Source organism: Bombus impatiens, unplaced genomic scaffold (assembly GCF_000188095.3).
Source record: "Bombus impatiens unplaced genomic scaffold, BIMP_2.2 scf_0155, whole genome shotgun sequence".
Taxonomy (NCBI): domain Eukaryota; kingdom Metazoa; phylum Arthropoda; class Insecta; order Hymenoptera; family Apidae; genus Bombus; species Bombus impatiens.
This window is the reverse complement of record NT_176574.1, coordinates 1,448,410-1,466,872: the sequence shown is the minus strand read 5'-3', so window position 1 is coordinate 1,466,872 and position 18,463 is coordinate 1,448,410. Positions and strand designations below refer to the sequence as shown.

Here is an 18,463-nt window from a genome sequence, read left to right as displayed (position 1 = left end):
GGCCGATTGGCTACGATCGGCTCCGATCGACTACGTCCGGCTACCTCCGGGGTAGAGGGGTCGAAGAAAGAAAGGATTTGCCGAGACCGGCGAACGGCAGCGGTGAAAAGTGCAAGTGGAGTGTGAACGGTGCATACGAAGTGTGTTTATGCCACTTGGTTCCTGTGTCAACGGTTTCTCGTGGCGAGAGCTCTTTTTTTGCCGGTACGCGCCGCTCCAATTCTCCGGAAACCACCTCTCGATGTCGAGGGTTACTTCCGAGAAGATGTAACAATCTGCTGCTCAACTTTCCCGATATATGCGTCTAACGTGCGTAGGTTAACGATTTGCATACGGTGTAATTTATGCGTGTATGTTAGCAAACATAAATTCTAGGTATCAATTTCAGGTGTTTGGTAAAATTCGAGCAGGTTGGCAGTTTGACAGTTAAGTAAGAATCGTAGAGCCTTTGTAATTTCGTGTTTTGTCTCGTGTAAAACAATCTGCGGAACAATAATGACGCTGACTCTATCGATTGTTTTCTTCTTTTTAAGATCTTAATTGTGAAAGTTGCTATCTCGTGACCGATATAGGGGCCAGTTTTAGCTTGTGTTTCATCTTGATTCGTGACAGTCATTACCATACTGGTTCGAGGAAAATATTAGTCGCATGGAGCTATTTAAAGAAAATTTTGATCTTGCTCTTGTGTCATGATTCTGCCCCTGTGAAACGTGGTGAAGTAATATTACATTCTTCTTTTAAATATTTCCTGTATTTCCTGAAAAATCGTGTGTTTTAGCGAACTCGTAGTACAAGCTATATGCTATTAGTTTCGATAGTGTATTTACTTGAAAAGCGTTTCCTTAACCTCGATACTTTTCGTAAATCCATAGCATCGATAATAACCTCTCCGTGACCTCGATTACGCGATCGATATTAATCCTGTCGTTATTCTCCTTTGAATCTACTGCGTGAAAGAGTTGCACAAGGACGGCGAGTTCGACTTTACAACGTGTACCGCTACTTTATAAACTCCTTATGATTAACGTTGAAATTAATGCTAATGATTATATTTTTCATGTCTCCTGGCCATACAGTTTTCCCTAGTTTTATTCGTTTATTCGTTCATCCAGAAGATTTCAATTACGGTTTGCCGGCCGGTTTCGCTTTCTCCTTCGCTTTCGCTATCGCCACAGCTAAACAGCTCTATGCTCTATTACTGTTTCGTGAAGCCAAGGAAAGCGTGAAAGGCATGACACTCAAACGAAATACAAATCCTTTAGTTAGTGCAGTGTAACGTGATTTGGTGCCTGTTTCCCTCCTGCGTTATCATTTTCTAACCAAGAAGTATTTAAAACGGTGAATTTAATGTTAGTAATCATGAAAATGGAATATCATTGTACTGATACAAAGTAAATAAAACGTCGGGTTTCAATATGGATCATACAGGTACTTGGAGCAGATTTCTTTCAAATATTCTCGCCAAGATATTTCAAGTAGAAAATGAATTAAATATTATTTCAGTTTCCTCTGCTTGCTACCTTTTAGGCTTATGCGGTATTAGTTATGAATGAGTAAAAATATCTAGATTCTTCTAGTTGTGCCATACAACGATCAAATTAATAGATTCACGTTTGACAGTAAATCGGTAGTATCGTTATTCGTAAACAGGATTTTTCCAACTCTTTTAAGTCTATGAACATATTTATGAAATGTATGGTGTCGTTTTATATGGGTAATTGTTAAAGTGAACGGTATCTGATTATTGGCGAGTGCACAAATGCTGAAAACGAAAGTCAATACGACCAGTAACCACCTGTTACATTCTACCTGGAAAAAAGGACGAACAAGAGAATAATAGTAAAATAAGCATCATGACCTAAATTATATTTTAAAGTTCTTGGCCTGCGATTATTTAAACACTTAACTGGCACGTATAATACCTGAGGAATGCATTTGAAAATTATTTCCAGAGTTGGTAACTTTAATGTTTAACTACTCTTTGGAAATTTAATAATAATTTAAATTAATTTATATTACATAAACCTGTTTAAATATTTATTTAAAAAAAGAGTCGTTGCTCTGAAAATTTATTCTATTCATCGTGCGTAGGAAGTAATAAAAAATTATTCGTTCCTCCTGTAACGAAATTCTAACCAAATTAGCGCGAAGTGAGTCGATTGGATGCATTAGAATTAACGGTAATCCTTTTATTTCGATCGAAAGCCCCGAAGACTCGAAGAAGACTTCGCTTTTCAGAATTGGTACCGCGAAACCTATATCCGCGTCTATAAAGTGCAGTGAACGCGAGTGGGTGCAACGAACTTCGTTTTCCCCCTCTTTTGTCCTCTCTTTCTACCGTCTTGTCTCCCTCTCTCACGTGCAATCTCCCCCTCTGAACCTCCTCCCCTCTTACGAACGATCACACAAGCACCGCGTCTCTCGTACCAAACCAGACACAGGCGTAGCCACGAATTTTGGACGATTCTACAGTTTCGTATTTCCTCACCCCGCACAATGTTTACTTCTCATTAATCTAACGTTTTCAAACGTATTACAGAACTGATATAAATTCGTCTTTTCACACGTTAATTGGTTCGATGACCATCAATGACTCACGGTACTTAATTTTTTTAAATAATTAAAATAAGATAAATTTCACGGACTAAGAAATTATCAACGATGTAAGTAGTTTAGATAAGACTATCAAGGAAAAGTGCGCAAATAGAAAATATGTTGGAAGAATTACATATTGCGTTCTGGCATATTTGAATCTATTGTGGTTTCTAAGACAAGGTATATAAAATTTGCACGACATTCAACCTATTAACGTAGAATTAATATCCTTAATTGTTTTATCATTTTGACAGCTTTCATTCGATCAAATTATTTTATCGCGAATACCGACATTACAAGAAAACGGTATTTTCTGCTTTCTGACCGGGAGGAATAGTTTGCTTGAAGTTTCCTTTGTTTATAACAATAATATTAATAAAATGTAATATTTGACAAGACAAATATGATAGACGTTTTCTCAAGTGTCCGTTGAAACAAGGAACAAGAATAATTCTGAAAAATATAAAAAGTAATTTATTTCATCGAATTTAAATTTATAACTACATTTCCATATAAATATTGACAGTCATATTTTGAGAAACTAACATTATGTTAAATAGCAACAATATGTTAATGAGGCTTACCCATTAGTATTTAAGAAGGCATAAATATTTTATTGCTTGTGTTTTCCAATCATTAAATTCATAATTTAATACACAATCGTCTACTGTAGGAAGGAAGCCTTCGAGGTTTGCGCGAGCTTTTATATTTTTGATACCTGTTTGTTTCGTTTGCTTTGGAGCTACGGTCGTAATCTAAATTTTCAGCGTAGTACTAGCTTCATCAACAATCACAACATGCGTTTACAGCTAATAAGATTTTGATATAATATATTCCCGTGAAACCTATATCCGGGATATTAATATGTTAAAAATAGTCGTATAAAAATATAGTACTAAAATACTCCGAAGTTCATAGTTCACTACATTTTGTCGCTTATCATCGATAAAGAATATCGTTAATTCTATATATTGCTATGGTATTTAAAAATCTCCACGAATAGTTACAATAAATAGCAGTGAAAATTACGAAACAGCACATATATAACTTTCCTAAATAATTATAGTTTATTCAAAGATATAGCAAAAAACAGATTAAGCGCAAATACATTAAAAATTATTGGAGCTTCTTTTTTAACATATCATATCACGTTCAGAGTTCGAACAAAATGTGAAAAAGGTCTTATCATCGTGCGCGATTTTTCATTTCAATTTCGTGTTAAACTTTTTCTTAGAACATTCAAATCCTTTTCGTTTGCTAGATCTCGAAACGTAAATTTCGAAGATCGTAGCAACTTTGTGTCATTTTCGACCAATTGGATTCTCCTAATCTTAAAAAATATCTTGACCAAAATATTGAGACGAGTCTTATTGGCGCGCGTCATCTCTTATTACTATTTTACGATAAATAAATGTTGTTTATTTGCTAAAATGAGAAGAAAATGGAAATACAAAATTTGAGAGATCGTAACATGGTTAAAAATACTTTTAATTTCTGAGCGCTTGATACCATAGGTTTTTGCAAATGGACTTATCGATTTGTAAATGATAGAGAGTAGATACGTTCCTGTAGAGGAGCGGTCTCTCTTGGAAGCAGGCAGTGGAGCGCATAGGAAGCGCGAAAGCGTTAACCCCACTGTGTGGTCAACCTTCTATTCTAGTGCGCGTGTAAGCGTGCCTCTTGCTGAGGGTAAACGCAGAACGGCCATGCACGCGTTACGAAGACCACCGTGGGTCATCTTCGTCGTGGGAGCAACCCCACTTTCCACTCGTTCATCCGCGTCCGAATATCGATCGAGGGCGCACAGTTACAACAAATACTTCATAGATTTATGTTACAGATTTTCTCAGCACCACTAATATGACATGTTACATGCAAGTTAGATCGTTAGATAAATTCCCTGCTGGAGAAATTTAATTTTTATTTTCAGTGATTTTAAGAAATAGATCGAATAAATAATACAGCAATGCCAAGTTTCCGCATAGTAATGATAATCTAGGTACATGTTCATGATATAGTACCAGGGTTATTTATGTTAGGAAAGAAATAATATGTTTTAATTAAAGAGCACTAAAGATTGGTGTTTCGTGTATTTTGTATTACATATATATATATACATATATATATATATACATGTATGGTAATATATAACGTTGTTTATATGTTTGTTTTTGATGTCCGAAGATAAGTTGAAATTTCTATTAACTAGCGTACATAACTACGCTTATATAAATTAATGACTATAATTATAATTGTAGGATAGTTATTCTACAACTCGTGCAACTTGTTGTTAGCGTTTTGTAGAGTTAGAATGAATATTGTGCTGTTTTGCCAAGTGACAAAGTTATCGCACAGTTTAGCTTTTGAGATTGGATTTAAACCTCTTATTAAACAAAAATATTACTTTAATATATAATATATCGGATATACCTAGATAAAACTTAAATAAAACTCTGATGTTCTCATAGTACAATGAAGATAGCGTATTTGTTGCACTTACTTAAGAGTCCTTTATGCAACTCGGTTAATTACACCGTTGGCTCGGACGCGTGGCCGATTTGTATGCACAATGCAAGATATCATGAAAATGATAATATAGATGTATACCAGATGTTTTCTACTGGACGTCCTTGGATTCAATGACAACTATTTTCTATGCAAGGTCAAAGTAAACTTTAACCGACTTATCAAGTTTATCAATGTGATTATTACATCACAGATACTTTTAATCTGACTTATCTATTAATCAACAAATAAACGACATCCTAGTACTGTACTGTAATCAATTTCAAGTGTCAAAAAAATAATAAGAACTTCATCTTAAGTAGTATCTAAATGCTGTTTAATAAACTATTTATCGTATCAAAGGTGTTACACTGCAAGTCACATTGTCACGATTATAGCAATCTCTTGTACTCTCTTATTAGTCATAATGAAAAAAAAAAAAAAAAAAAAAAAAAAAAAAAAAAAAGAAAAGACAAATTGAAGAATCGCATATAAGCAATACATACATAGTTAGACAACAGAGTTTAGCGAGTAGTACAAGGCCAACGACATAAAATATTCGAAGGACGCTGAGGAAATGCTTATTCACGGGAGAAAATATTTATTTACAGTTTGAACAAGATGCACGCAATGGAAGGTGCGGCTGGTAATGGGAAGAAGGTGGATTCTGCTGAGAAGGCGAGGGACGACGAATCGTCCAGGTCTTCGCCAAAAGTTCCTCAAAGTCAGCAGAATGGAGCGGCTCTTCCAGAAGAAACTGCCGCCGCTCCAACCACCATCGAATGCCTTCGATCCACGACGATAAAAAAAGAACCTCTCTGTGATTCAGAACCGGAAGTAGCAGGCAAAAGCCTGTCCTCGGCGGAGACGATGCAACAGAAACCCGTAGTTTCCCGTTGCACAAAATCGGAAACGGAAGGTAGCAGGAAGAGAAAGTCTACAGATGGGCAGTTGTCGTCAAATGGGAATTCTACTCCGAAGAAGTTCTGTACTGAACAGAGAGAACAATATATCTCATCTCTCGTTGGCTGTGAAAAAGTTACCGCGGAAGAACTTGCTGCGAGGGCTGATCAACTTCGAGCCGAAGTTCAGGTAAATATTGTTTTTCGTTGCTTTCCGTTAGATTCCGAATATGTTCAAATAATTCCAGAATTATACATTTGAATCGACTGATAGAAGAGAACAAAAGTAATATTCGTTGCTTTCAATTTTATTTAATATACACAAACGATTCCAGAATTACACGTTTATATCAACTGTTAGAAAAGAACAAAAGTAGTTTCACATTTTAGTCGTAAGTTATTAGTTAAAATCGAATTTAATTATATTTAGAACATTGTTGTAGAGGATATTAAGTTGATATTTATTATATATATACATAGAAAATAGTAAGTACTTTTCAATAGGAGAAATTATGTACAGATGTCCAACGTATGTCAGACGTTTTACACATATTAGATTCAAGAGATGTCAGGTGTTATCTAATATTAGCATAACGCGATATCCAAGAGATATTTTGGGTACTTAATTATTTCCGTTCTTATTCTTTGCAAAATAGGCCCTAGACGAGTTAGCACGTGCCAAAGAAATGGAATGGAACGAGATTTTGAGCATGAGAAAGTTAAAGGAGGAAGCGTACCTGAGAATTGAGAGAAGAAGACAAGTTATGGGATTTATGGAGGGCAATGGACAATTAGCGGACACATTGCCACCAGCTAGTTTAGCGCTGGGTCCTGAATGGGAAAGTAGCGGTAATACTACTCCGGTATCCAAAGAAAAATTGAGTTTCGGTTCTAAGGAAGATCTGCCTGAAGAAAGTTCTCAAGATTCGCCAGCTTTCAAAAGAGAAAAGGGCTCGAAACAAGCGTCGCAACGCCAATCGACACCACCCAAACAAAGTGGAGAAAATGGCCGGAAACAGGCAGAAGCGCTTAGTCCGGAGAATAGACAAATCGGCGAAGGTCGACAAGGTGCCATTGTCGACGTTAGATCTATCATTGCTGATTACAGACTCAGGCATCCTGAAACGGTACCGCGCAGGTAAGCATAGAATATCAGAATATGCAAATCAGAAAGTATACTACATCAAGTCCTATCAAATCTTTTGATTGACTGATTTCTACTATTTTATATTTGAACAAAGTTTGCACAAGGATTTAAGTTTCCGGGAATAGAAATTTCTCGTGCTTGTGAGATTTATAAAAATTAAATATCTTGAACTGTTACAGAGGTCGAAGAATGAGAAATTCGGTGAATGTTGGCCTTGGAGCTGGTGGAGCTATGGTCGAAACGGGTCACAATGTTGATTCAAGGCCTTCTAGTACAGACTCTTGTAAAAGCAACTCAAACACAGTTGATCCAAATAGTGCTATGAGCTTTAAGGATGTGCTTGTACAGTTTGCCAAATTAAGTCAACAACAAGGTATGTAATTGCGTACAAAGCCGCACAAAAAAGGACCTTATTCTAAAGGAAAATTTTGAGGTTCCAAGTTTAGAAATTGACTTAACTCTTTCGTAAATGTTATCGTAAATGTAAATCGAGCAAATTATTAATTATTTTCATGTAAAATTGTTACAGGTGAACCTGTAAAAACTCCTCAAAATTATCCGGATGTGACGCTTCACCCCGTCGCTCCATCTCCAGCGCCACAAAATACTTCACCTCAACAGAGTGGTTCATTACTTCATGGAATTCTCACGAAATCACAATCTCCAAGACCTACTACTTTTTCACCTACTTTAGCTAGATTACTCACCGCACCTGAAAGAGAAAGGAATGCACCAACAGCCGCGTCCATGCCACAGCAAAGTGCGGCAACCCAGCACCTTTTGCAGTCATATCAAGGCTCTAATCCGGTTTCTATCAGTGAGCTCCTATCTTCTTCCAAGGTATTTTATTTTTTTTTTTTATATATAAATCAAACTTTACTCATATTGCATATACAAATTAGCTTAGTATGTTGACGGTACTAATATCATTTACTTTAATATCTTTAGGCTCGAACTGAAATAACGATAACACCAGTGATCAACACTCCGGTTCAGTCTCATGTGGTAAGTGTATACTATAATATGGGATATATATTTTTGCATTTAATGTGGAATATATAGATACATTTTAAAAATATTTTTCTTTGTAGGACGATGTTGAAGAAGAGTCAGCAGTAATCGAAGATAGAGAGACTCGTATTTCTTCGGGTGGCAGGGATGCTAGAGAGGATAGAGATAGTCCGCCACGATGTCAAGGATGTCATGAACGTGTAGCACAGTTCGTATGTGCTGGCTGCGGTCATCAGTGGTATTGTAGTCGTGAATGCCAAGTAAGATTTAAAGCTTATCTCATATGCAATGTTTAATAAATATCGTGCGTGAAATATAATGATCAAATTATATTACATTGATTATTGATAAAATTAATAATTTCAGGTAGCTGCCTGGGACGAGCATTCGGAAGTGTGTTCTGGTTAAGGGATGAGCACATATATTAATGTAAACCTTCCGTTTATTCGTGGTATCAGATTACATACCCTTTTAACTAAGAATGAATCTAGTCAAAACAAAAATAGGCGAGAGCGTAACACGTTTTGAGTACGATAAGAGGAATGGAGAAACAATGAGAAAGCATTATATATTTTTAAGGACCTTAAAACATGTTTAATCTGTAAAAAATAAGTTTTATTTCTTTAAAGAGAAGAAAAGGAATCGCCATGATAACGGCGCTTTTCACGAAAGATGAGTATTTACAAGAATGAAAGCATAAGACTTTGGGCACCTTGACAAAGAAAAATTAGGAATCAAGTTGTGACGATCGTTGCTTCACTGTAATCACCGCGTTGCTTTTATTCGTTGTCAGTTCCGAACGATCGTGATATCTTCACGGAAACAAATAGAGAGTATTAACCCTGCTAAATTAAGCATTTAACGTGTATCTTTCAAAGGACAAACTGTTCGTGGAATTCCTAACGTAATAGGAGTTCATGTTGGGTATAAACATTCGTAACAACTTCGTATATCAGATACGTTTTTTAGACCTTAATCAATGCATGACGTACAATGTACGCTAGTCGAAAATTTTCAACTTTTTCCAAACAAAAAAAAAAGGGATGATACCAGAACTAGCTGGTATGTGTTCTTGTAACGAGAAAGAAAGCACAAAACTGTATCTCGTGATGCTGTACATAATTTTATACGTGTTAGCAGGGTTGTTTAGCGTAAAATTTTAAAAGGTTGGTTAACCGTGTGCCATGCGTAAGATTCGTTTCATGGTCAGCTTTATATGTTAAACAAATTTAAGTTGTAGACTATTCGAGTGTTTTTATAATTTCATCATTTTTGCTTCGTTTCTCTATTTTCCTTTCCTTTTTCGTTTCCTTTTTTAACTACGTCCTATTCTTTTACATTAAAATACTATCGCATTTGATGATAAAAATGCAAAGTATACACGGACGTTTTAGCTTTCATGTATTTTTCGACGTTCATTTGAGAAACAGCACGTACAATGCGTACTGAATATTATATTTTATATCACGTTTGTTACCAACGTATAAATTTAGATTTAATGAAGTGTTAGTCTTAGTGTAGATTTAAGATACTTCTTTTTTCTTTTTGCAACTTGTTCGTTGGTAACATATTTGACATGTCTTGAGTTCATTTTTTTCTCCTTTCTTCTTTTTTTTTAATCAGCATGTTACCTAAACGACAATTGCCCTAGACATAATCTGTAGTCCAAAGTTCCTACAGGTACACGTAACTTTATATATATTTTTCCCAATTATAAAGCAACCAAAATAAAGTTTTTAATCATATTTTCATGAATTTTTACTATCTCTAAACCAGATGCATGCTGCAAATGTATTAACTTTCCCACTTTTCTTGAATAAAAATAGCGAGGTTGATCTCAATCTCTCTAACATATTTTTAGTTCTTGCAATACTCAGTTCATGAATGTCAATGTTTTTTTCATTGTTTTTCTATCTTTATTCTTTAAAGTTTCATAGTGATTACTTTTATTTTTATAAAATATTTTATGTAATTTTAAATAATGGTTGTATAAATATATATAAATTTCATATATTAAATAACATGTATGTAATGCAGATAATAAATTATATAATTAAATGCAATAAAATATATGAATTATTCATATAAAATATTAATTTATATTTATTTTGGATCACTGTTATCATAATTTACTAAAAAACTATTGGCGGCACTGCTACAGCGTTGTGTAGAAGGACAGATTTACGCGGCAAACTGTTTCCGTATCATAAGACTTTTTTTGTCAATAGAATGACGTTTCCACAAGCTCATCAAGTTGAATTGATAGCACTGGCCGAACTAGCAGGAATTTCAGCAGTTCCAGGAGTTTATCGGTAATAATTTATGAATTATACAAATATAACCTATACGATTGTATGTGAAAGCTTTAGTAAGATATAGCTAAAGAGATAAGCTCTTATATGCTATAAATGTCAGCATTTCATAATATATGTAATATTTATCTAAACGCAATAAGTGCAAAATTTGTTAACGCCGTAAAAAAATAAACAAATATAAAAAATAAAATCTTATTTTGATTAGTTGATAATAGTTAAAGCTATTGTGATTTCAAGAAATTATTCTTTCAGAATCATATTGGAATTATTGGCTCTTCAAATATCTCCAGAGGATATATACGTCCTTTTAAAGCAAATATGTCCTCGACCAACAGAAAACCGAGCTGTTGATAATATTGAAGGGGTACCTAATGTAACTACAAATTAATACGCATAATATAATTTAACACAATTTACTACAACCAATACATATTTTTATATAATTATTATATTATATGATTATTATTTATGATTATTATATTATAATTATTATTATTTATATGATTATTATTTATAAAATGTGTTATAAATATGTTGCAAACATCTTAATTTTTACATTAATCTAACAAGAAATTTTACATTATTTTTCATTAAAATCAAATATTTTCTATATAATCTAAGGTATCTTAAAATGCATACAAGAATACACAGTGTAATTTAATTGTAAACATACTGTAAATATTTAAGTTATTGATTAAAAATACATATATTTAATGACTATTTTGTGAATATTACATATGAATGTTAGACATATTTTAAACTTCCTGCCCGAGCTAATTTATCAGCCATTTCATTACCATAAATTCCAACATGACCATTGACATGATTCTGAAACGTTAAAGTACCAATATTCATGAGCTATAAAATATAAGATTAAGGCATTAAGTACTAATAAAATAATCATATATTACTTACCCAAACCACGTTTAGAGGTTTTAAAGCTTCTTCCATTTCTATTAGTTCATTCTTATTTATAACAGGTTTGTTATTTGAAGTAACCCATCCTTTTTTTTTCCAGCTATGTATCCAATACTTTATGCAGTTGATAAGAAATTGGGAATCTGTATTAATCTTCAAATTTGTAATACCTGCCTTTCTTGCTTGTCTAGCAGCTACAGTTACAGCCATAATTTCTGCATTGTTGTTAGTTGCTCGACCAACAACAGCTTCCGATACATTTCTACGGTTAACATTTTTAAACAGGATATTTACATTGAATTACACATTAAATATAACTGAAAGATATATTGTAACTCACAGAGGATGACTGTCACCAAACCAAACACCTATACCAGCCTTTGCGTTTTTTCTCCCATTTGCAGTACATGCACCATCCGTATATACATTGACAAAACCATCGCCATCCACAATGAAATTTTGAGTTAAATCCTAAAAAATTAATGATATAGTGAGATAAATATAAAAATCCATCTATAAAAATTATATGTGAAACTCCATATAAAATATTTTATCTTACACTTACTTTATCTATCCGTATATTTTCATATTTTGTTGAACTTGTCGTTTTTAGCCTTTTTGAACTTGGTTGTCCGGTATCAGAGTCTGTACCTTTGTTAATTTGTATTTGTCGTCTAAAATTATTTTCCAATTAATATATTCATCTATGTACACTAATATGTTAAAATTGTGTCATACTTTTTACCAATTATAGGTAATGCACCTTCCACGTCATTTTCTTTATTTGCTTTCTCATATTCTTCAATGAAGCTGCGTGCTTCTGTTTCTGTTTTAAATTTTTTAAATACAGATCCAGAAAAATGAAGCACTTGTTCATGACATTTAGGCCTTATTTGATAAGAACAGTGAAATACAATTTTTTTGAAGTAGATTTAAAACAATGTATTAATGCATACTGAATGTAAAAATTTGTTACCAAGTATGATAAATCCCAGGTTTACGACCTTTGGCTACTGCATAATAATATTTGGTGGTCATATTTTTTAATATACTCAAATACTCAAATCTGATTACTGTCATTTAATTGTACAATTAATTTATGATGAATACTGTTTATATATTAACTGATTTTATGAAAGTTCGCACATTTAGAGAGAAATATTTCACATATACACAGTAAATTATTCCTATAACAATACCATAAAGTATGTATTATATATTTTACAATCATATAAAGCATATAACAAGATTTAAACAAGTACAAAAAATAACTAAAATCTAAGATTGTGCAATCATATAACACAAGTCTGACCATTCATATATTGAAGGCAAAGTGGTGAATGCCCACTGAGTGAGTGTTAACTTGAGAAAGCATCTCGCGTGAAAAATTTACAGTACATATAGCACCTACCTATTTGTACATAATCATGCATGGCTATATAAACTTTATAAATTAATTATTAACTTTTGTTAAACATTACATTGTTTTGGCTTCACCTAGAGGCCTAGAGATATATTTTCCTCTAGCGAGTATCCAGACCTGTCTTTTTTTAGTGGACGGGTAAAAGACAGAATAAGTCAAATTTTGGTAAAAACAGAATACGCTAATGTATTCTACATTGCTGCCTTTTGCTTATGCTTCTAATAATAATATAAGTCAATTTCATTTCTTTCTCGCCTGTTTACTTGAGATTTTAATAGTATATTCAAAATCTAACATTTAATCTTATTACTATTTACTTTAAATACCATACATTTTTCTGTGAAACAAATAATTCTGACTTATACTCTTTTGCCTTTAGAGTTTATAATGTTATAGCTAGGCTGTGGATGCTTATACATTTATATTAAAATATAGTATATAGTGGGCAAAATAAATTTTTGTGTAGATTCCGCTTTTTTATTTATGTTTGTAAAAATGTAAATCTGTGCAAACACAATCATAACTTATAACATATAAACATCATATAAAATAAACCGAATGGAATAGTCAACAAGTCCATATTAATTCCGAAATTATCATACTTATAATTGATAATGATAAATTGGTATTAGTTTAACTACTTATAATATAACTATTAGTTTAAGCTACTTATAAATAGATTATATCTTTAACCATTTAAATTTGAATCACAAACAATAATCTGATACTTTATTTTTGATGTTATATATAAAGACAATATACATACCGATATATATGTGTCAAATAGAAATGTTCTTTTCTTTGTCTCAAATTTAAATTATTATTTTATTATATTAACTTTACTGTAATTATTACTGTGTTTTCGTACTTCTTACTCTTCTACTTTTTTCGTCATTCTCTGGTATTGATTACGTATCAACACAACTTATCTAACCTTTTCCCGTAATTGAAAGCAAAGATGAGTAGGGATATCGCCAATCAACACGCGAGAATTTAGCCAAAAATACGATCCATGCATTACCGTCTCCAATATCCAAACGGTCGAATTATATACACATTTCTTCCTTCGGCAGTTTTGCTGGGAGAAACGTGCGTATACAAACTTTAGCCGAAATATTAACTAATTGCAAGTATATCATCGGTAGGTAAAAGTAGTCGCTTGGCTCTTAGTGCCGATTCGAAAACGAGCTTTCCAATTCCAATAACTTCAAGAAATAAGTTATAGAATATGACAAAAAGGTTGGAGGAAATTGGTAAGTATTGGTAAGTATTAAAAAAATAAAATACTATAAGAGGTATTCGGAAACTTGCGAAACTACTAAAAACGACATCATTTTTTGAGGAAACCACGAGCACAAAACTTGTTAGTAAAAATAATAATTTTATATCAGAACATGATAGCACAGAAGATGTTACAATTTTTCCGGTTCTTGAAACTAACATCATATTTCAGAAATTTGTCGAAGTTGAGAATTTTGAGATTTTGACGAAAACTTTGAAACGATTTTGCAACTTTATATTAAGAGAACATGACTGCATAGGAGATGGTACAATTGAAATGAAATTATATCAAAAATTAGAATGTAGGAACATAAGAATTTATCGAAGTTATAATTTTCGAGTTCTTGAAGAAATTTTTCGTAAAGAATATCCATGTTCTATCAGCAGAATATAATCTTGTAAAAGATGGCACTATTACAATTATTGTTGGAATTTGACATGATTTCTCGGTATGTGCGAATACTATTTCGTATTCTTTTTTAATACGATTCTTCTTGCAACGTCGCGTGTTTTTAATTATTTTCCGATGTATCATACATATCTGTATGTATAGTATACATACTGTATAATCATTTTCAGAAAGATCATTACTGTTGGTTGTTGCTATCTGTTACTCGCGTTGATGGCTGCTTGTGGTATCGCCTGATTATTATTTTCATTCGCAAAGTGGCCTTGTTGTAATTGTTAGAGAAAAAACAATGTACTGTTAATATTTGATTAAACTGTAAGCAATTTTTATATTTTGTTCATCCTTGCCGATCGTTGGTAACCCTTCATTATGCCGCGCCGTCGATACGAATGCGTTTTCCTTCTTGTTTTTCTCACCAACAGCAACAGAAACGAAATGTGCATGTAATTCGGTCGTTGGCCGCTAGAAATTCTCATTTCTAGCATATATTTTTTGGTTGAATTTTTTAACATTGGAAGCACGCTATGGACCCGTGTTGTGAAATTGTGAACTACGGTGGTCTGTGAACTCAACTATATGTACCTATGCTTACAGTCAATTAAGCCTTTAATACTATTATTATGTTATTGAATATTTTCTTGAACTTTTGTGCAAACATTGAAATCGATACCATACATACTGAAAGTGACATGTGTATTTGGAAACAACTTATAAAGTCACAATCTTTACTGTAAAAAGTGTCTTGGGTCTAACCAGTTGGATAATTTCAGAAAATATTTCGAAGTATTCTAACACGAATATATTAATTTATTCAAATACAATATTATCGATTTTTTTGAGGTATTAGTACAGAAATATATTTTTAAAAATTTATGTTGTAATTTCTATATGTATATCTAGTGTAACAATTTGAATTTTGAAATAAATGTCGGCTGTGAAAAAAGAACATAAAATGATCTTTATGTCGTTTGTTTCACAAACAGATAATTATTAATCAAACGTTGCGATATAATTAAAAGTTGATGGGATTAATCAATCAAGCGTAAAGGAGTAAAAGGAAAAGTATAAATGTATTTAGTATATTGAAATAATAATTATACACGAGCCAAGTTATCTACACGTTCTTTGTTGTACATTGTTCTCACATTCTCTCTAAACACAGTCTAAGATCATGTTCTTTTCCCTAATTCACTCTTCCCTTTTTGGTTAACATATGGCTTATGTACGATACAAATATATTATATCATATTGAAAACTTGTTTTTATGCAAAAAGATATTTGAAATAATATAGTTCAACATATAAGACAATGTTACAAAGTTTTGTATAATTAATCGAGTTATGATTATTTTTAGACAACTATGAAAAATTGATATAACTGGAAAATATTTCTATGCTTACAACTACAACAAAAGATTTTATATATTTTTGTAATAATAATCTGAATTGTAATAACATATTTTGTCGCTATAAAGAATTTATATGCCCATTACAGTATGGCAAGTACAAAGGTATATTTTCACAGAATAGGTCCTTTAATTCTTAATGCATGAATGTAAATACCTTCTTCACTGATGTTAAATATGTTTCTGTTTATCATTAGAAAAACAGTAGTTGGTTGATGTCATCATTTGAATGTGAACCTATCAAAAGAACACCAGGGATTAAACGTAACATTTCACAAGTACTAGAAACTAGTGCTTTAGAAGTATCAAGCACTTATGATATAATGCCGAAAAAAAAGAATGCTAATAGCCTGTTTGCATTACTGGAAGCCTGTGACGCACGAAGCCCTTCTGAATTAGTAGTTAGTAGACAAAAACAGCAAGAGATTCTAAATTGGTTACAATATAAAGTAAGGAAAGGCACACCTGCCATATTAATTTTATCTGGTCCATCTGGTTGTGGGAAAACAACAGCTCTAAGGGTTCTTGCAAGAGAAAATGGTTTCAATATTACAGAATGGATTACTCCTATTGATCAAATTATGGATGAAAATAGTAATTTCTTTCTTTCTCAAACCAATAAATTATTAGTAATATCTAATAAAATGACGAAATAATTCTAAATTTTTGTTCAGACAGAATAATGAGACAAGGAGACAGATTTGAAGAATTTTTAATCAGAGCTACCAGATATAGTTCAGTTTTAAGTAATTATTCTAGTCGTTTACTTCTTGTAAAAGATTTTCCAAATGTCTTTTATGAGGAGAAGGAGAGTTTCTTTTCTCTTTTGCAGTAATTAGAATTATTTATTTTTTCTTTTGCCATTTTTATTGAAATATAGTTATTATAAACTTTAATTTTTAGAAGGTACTTTGAAATTGGAAAAGAACCTATAGTGTTTGTATGTACAGAAGTAGGAAATTCAAAATTGCTTCAAACATTATTTTCTCCTAATATAAGAGAAAAATTTGGCATAGATTTAATTAAGTAAGTTTCTAAATATAATTATGTATTCATGATCTGTTCTTCTATGATATATATTTGATATAGAACCTTTATATTTTAGTATAAACTCTGTTACACAAACTGCAATGAAAAATGCATTAAAAAGAATAACTAAGATTTTGAATTCAATTGCTGGGCATATGTTACATGTTTCACAAAATAAAGTTGATGAAATATTATCAAATAGCATAGGAGACATTAGAAATGCCTTGTTAAATCTAATTTTCATTTCATTAAAAGGTAAATATAATAAGTTATAATAATACGCTTGATTTCTAAATGACATCTTAATATCATTAGTACCAGAAGAACGAGAAAATAAATGTAATATTCGAGAAGAGTCTTTAGGGCTTCTTCATGGTGTCGGGCGAGTAATTAATCCAAAAAGTGAGTAGATATTTTGTGTACATTAAGATTTGAAGACTTGCTGAATAAATAAATTTACAGGAATTCAAACTGAAAACAACTGGAAATTTGTACATGATCCTGATGAAATAGCAGCTTTCTTCCAGTCACAAGCAACAGTATTTTTGAACTTCCTGCAAGAAAATTATTTGAATACTATGGGAAACATAGAGGAAGTAGATATTTCTACAAATATTTTAAGTATAGCAGATGTTTTAAATTCTGAGTGGCGAGTACGTTTATTATTTATCGTTCAATTAAAAAAATTGTACATTTTGTTTCATACACAATGAAAACATCAGTATTGATATATATATACATTAAGTAAAAAAAGTTATAATAAGAACTTAATTAAAAAAATTAATATTAAAATTTTCAGGATTCAACCTTAAATAAAGTTATTTTATCTTATTGCGTCCGAGGTTTAATGGTAACGAACCAAAAACCCGTTTCTGGGTGGAATCCTGTAAGAAAGCCACCAAGTGATAAAATCGATGCGTTAGTATAATTAGCATAGAAACTTATAATATTTAATGCACTTGTAATTGTAATATATGTATGTAGCATTATATATGATAGATTATATATATATAGATAAATACATAAATGTAACATTATCTATATAGGCACAAATGTCTGGCAGCTGCCGAAATTCGATGGTACGATTCCATAATCAGTTCAAAATCGAAAAGTACATTGGAACAACCCGTTACCAACATCGAGGAGATTATTATTCAATAAAGTTCATGGATAATAAGGTTGTAATGAAGAAAGATGTATCGTATATATTTATTTATGCTTTATTTTCTACTAGAATCATGTAAATGTAAAATATAATATCGATAGAAATCGAATGACACAAATTTGTTTGAGATTTCTTAATTTTCGAAATGTTTGTATATATCGTTGAATAATATTATTTCATACTATTATTTATTTTGCTTAACATCGTCTAATATATAACAATCAGTATTTACGCAGAAAAACAAATGTTAGCGGGAATTACACTGATAAATACAATAAAAATACGTTTTGTGTAATTTATACGTCTTAAACGAAATGCTTTATTATAAATGTTCTTTCTACTAAAATTGGCAGTTAGA

The 18,463-nt window shown here is 32.0% G+C and overlaps 4 protein-coding genes across 15 annotated transcripts in view; 3 read left to right on the top strand and 1 right to left on the bottom strand.

The window, feature by feature from the left end:
* LOC100744924 overlaps nucleotides 1-9,905 on the top strand; it is a 37,861-nt gene extending 27,956 nt beyond the window's left edge. For all 7 annotated transcript variants that reach the window (XM_012382632.3, XM_012382629.3, XM_024365877.2 and 4 more), the window contains 7 exons: nucleotides 5,712-6,192; nucleotides 6,659-7,140; nucleotides 7,329-7,522; nucleotides 7,679-7,989; nucleotides 8,098-8,154; nucleotides 8,241-8,420; nucleotides 8,527-9,905. In XM_012382632.3, the coding sequence (XP_012238055.1) occupies nucleotides 5,712-6,192; nucleotides 6,659-7,140; nucleotides 7,329-7,522; nucleotides 7,679-7,989; nucleotides 8,098-8,154; nucleotides 8,241-8,420; nucleotides 8,527-8,568 (1,747 nt within the window). In that variant the 3' untranslated portion in view covers nucleotides 8,569-9,905. The remainder of the gene's footprint in view (nucleotides 1-5,711; nucleotides 6,193-6,658; nucleotides 7,141-7,328; nucleotides 7,523-7,678; nucleotides 7,990-8,097; nucleotides 8,155-8,240; nucleotides 8,421-8,526) is intronic.
* A 378-nt stretch (nucleotides 9,906-10,283) lies between these two features.
* LOC100744803 (mitotic-spindle organizing protein 2) lies at nucleotides 10,284-10,891 on the top strand. The gene is made up of 2 exons (XM_024365904.2): nucleotides 10,284-10,472; nucleotides 10,728-10,891. The coding sequence occupies exons 1-2, from the start codon at nucleotides 10,390-10,392 to the stop codon at nucleotides 10,861-10,863; spliced, it is 219 nt and encodes a 72-aa protein (XP_024221672.1). The 5' UTR covers nucleotides 10,284-10,389; the 3' UTR covers nucleotides 10,864-10,891.
* A 263-nt stretch (nucleotides 10,892-11,154) lies between these two features.
* On the bottom strand, nucleotides 11,155-13,795 carry LOC100740092 (ribonuclease H1). 5 transcript variants are annotated; one of them, XM_033319534.1, is made up of 7 exons: nucleotides 12,556-13,292; nucleotides 12,370-12,505; nucleotides 12,132-12,281; nucleotides 11,953-12,067; nucleotides 11,734-11,864; nucleotides 11,391-11,655; nucleotides 11,155-11,303 (listed from the first exon to the last, which is right to left on the bottom strand). In XM_033319534.1, the coding sequence occupies exons 2-7, from the start codon at nucleotides 12,471-12,473 to the stop codon at nucleotides 11,220-11,222; spliced, it is 849 nt and encodes a 282-aa protein (XP_033175425.1). In that variant the 5' UTR covers nucleotides 12,474-12,505; nucleotides 12,556-13,292; the 3' UTR covers nucleotides 11,155-11,219. The 5 variants fall into 5 exon arrangements, with proteins under 5 accessions (XP_033175425.1, XP_033175423.1, XP_033175426.1 ...); XM_033319532.1 differs by having other exon boundaries at nucleotides 12,370-12,580; nucleotides 12,805-13,292; XM_033319533.1 differs by adding an exon at nucleotides 13,583-13,795 and having other exon boundaries at nucleotides 11,157-11,303; nucleotides 12,370-12,580.
* LOC100750191 (cell cycle checkpoint protein RAD17) lies at nucleotides 13,772-18,400 on the top strand. 2 transcript variants are annotated; one of them, XM_024365903.2, is made up of 10 exons: nucleotides 13,772-13,905; nucleotides 15,861-16,016; nucleotides 16,109-16,505; nucleotides 16,586-16,742; nucleotides 16,818-16,937; nucleotides 17,017-17,195; nucleotides 17,256-17,342; nucleotides 17,403-17,593; nucleotides 17,740-17,858; nucleotides 17,987-18,400. In XM_024365903.2, exons 2-10 carry the CDS (start codon nucleotides 16,002-16,004, stop codon nucleotides 18,099-18,101), a joined length of 1,380 nt encoding a protein of 459 aa, XP_024221671.1. In that variant the 5' UTR covers nucleotides 13,772-13,905; nucleotides 15,861-16,001; the 3' UTR covers nucleotides 18,102-18,400. The 2 variants fall into 2 exon arrangements, with proteins under 2 accessions (XP_024221671.1, XP_003487570.1); XM_003487522.4 differs by having other exon boundaries at nucleotides 16,815-16,937.
* Nucleotides 18,401-18,463: the final 63 nt, after the last annotated feature.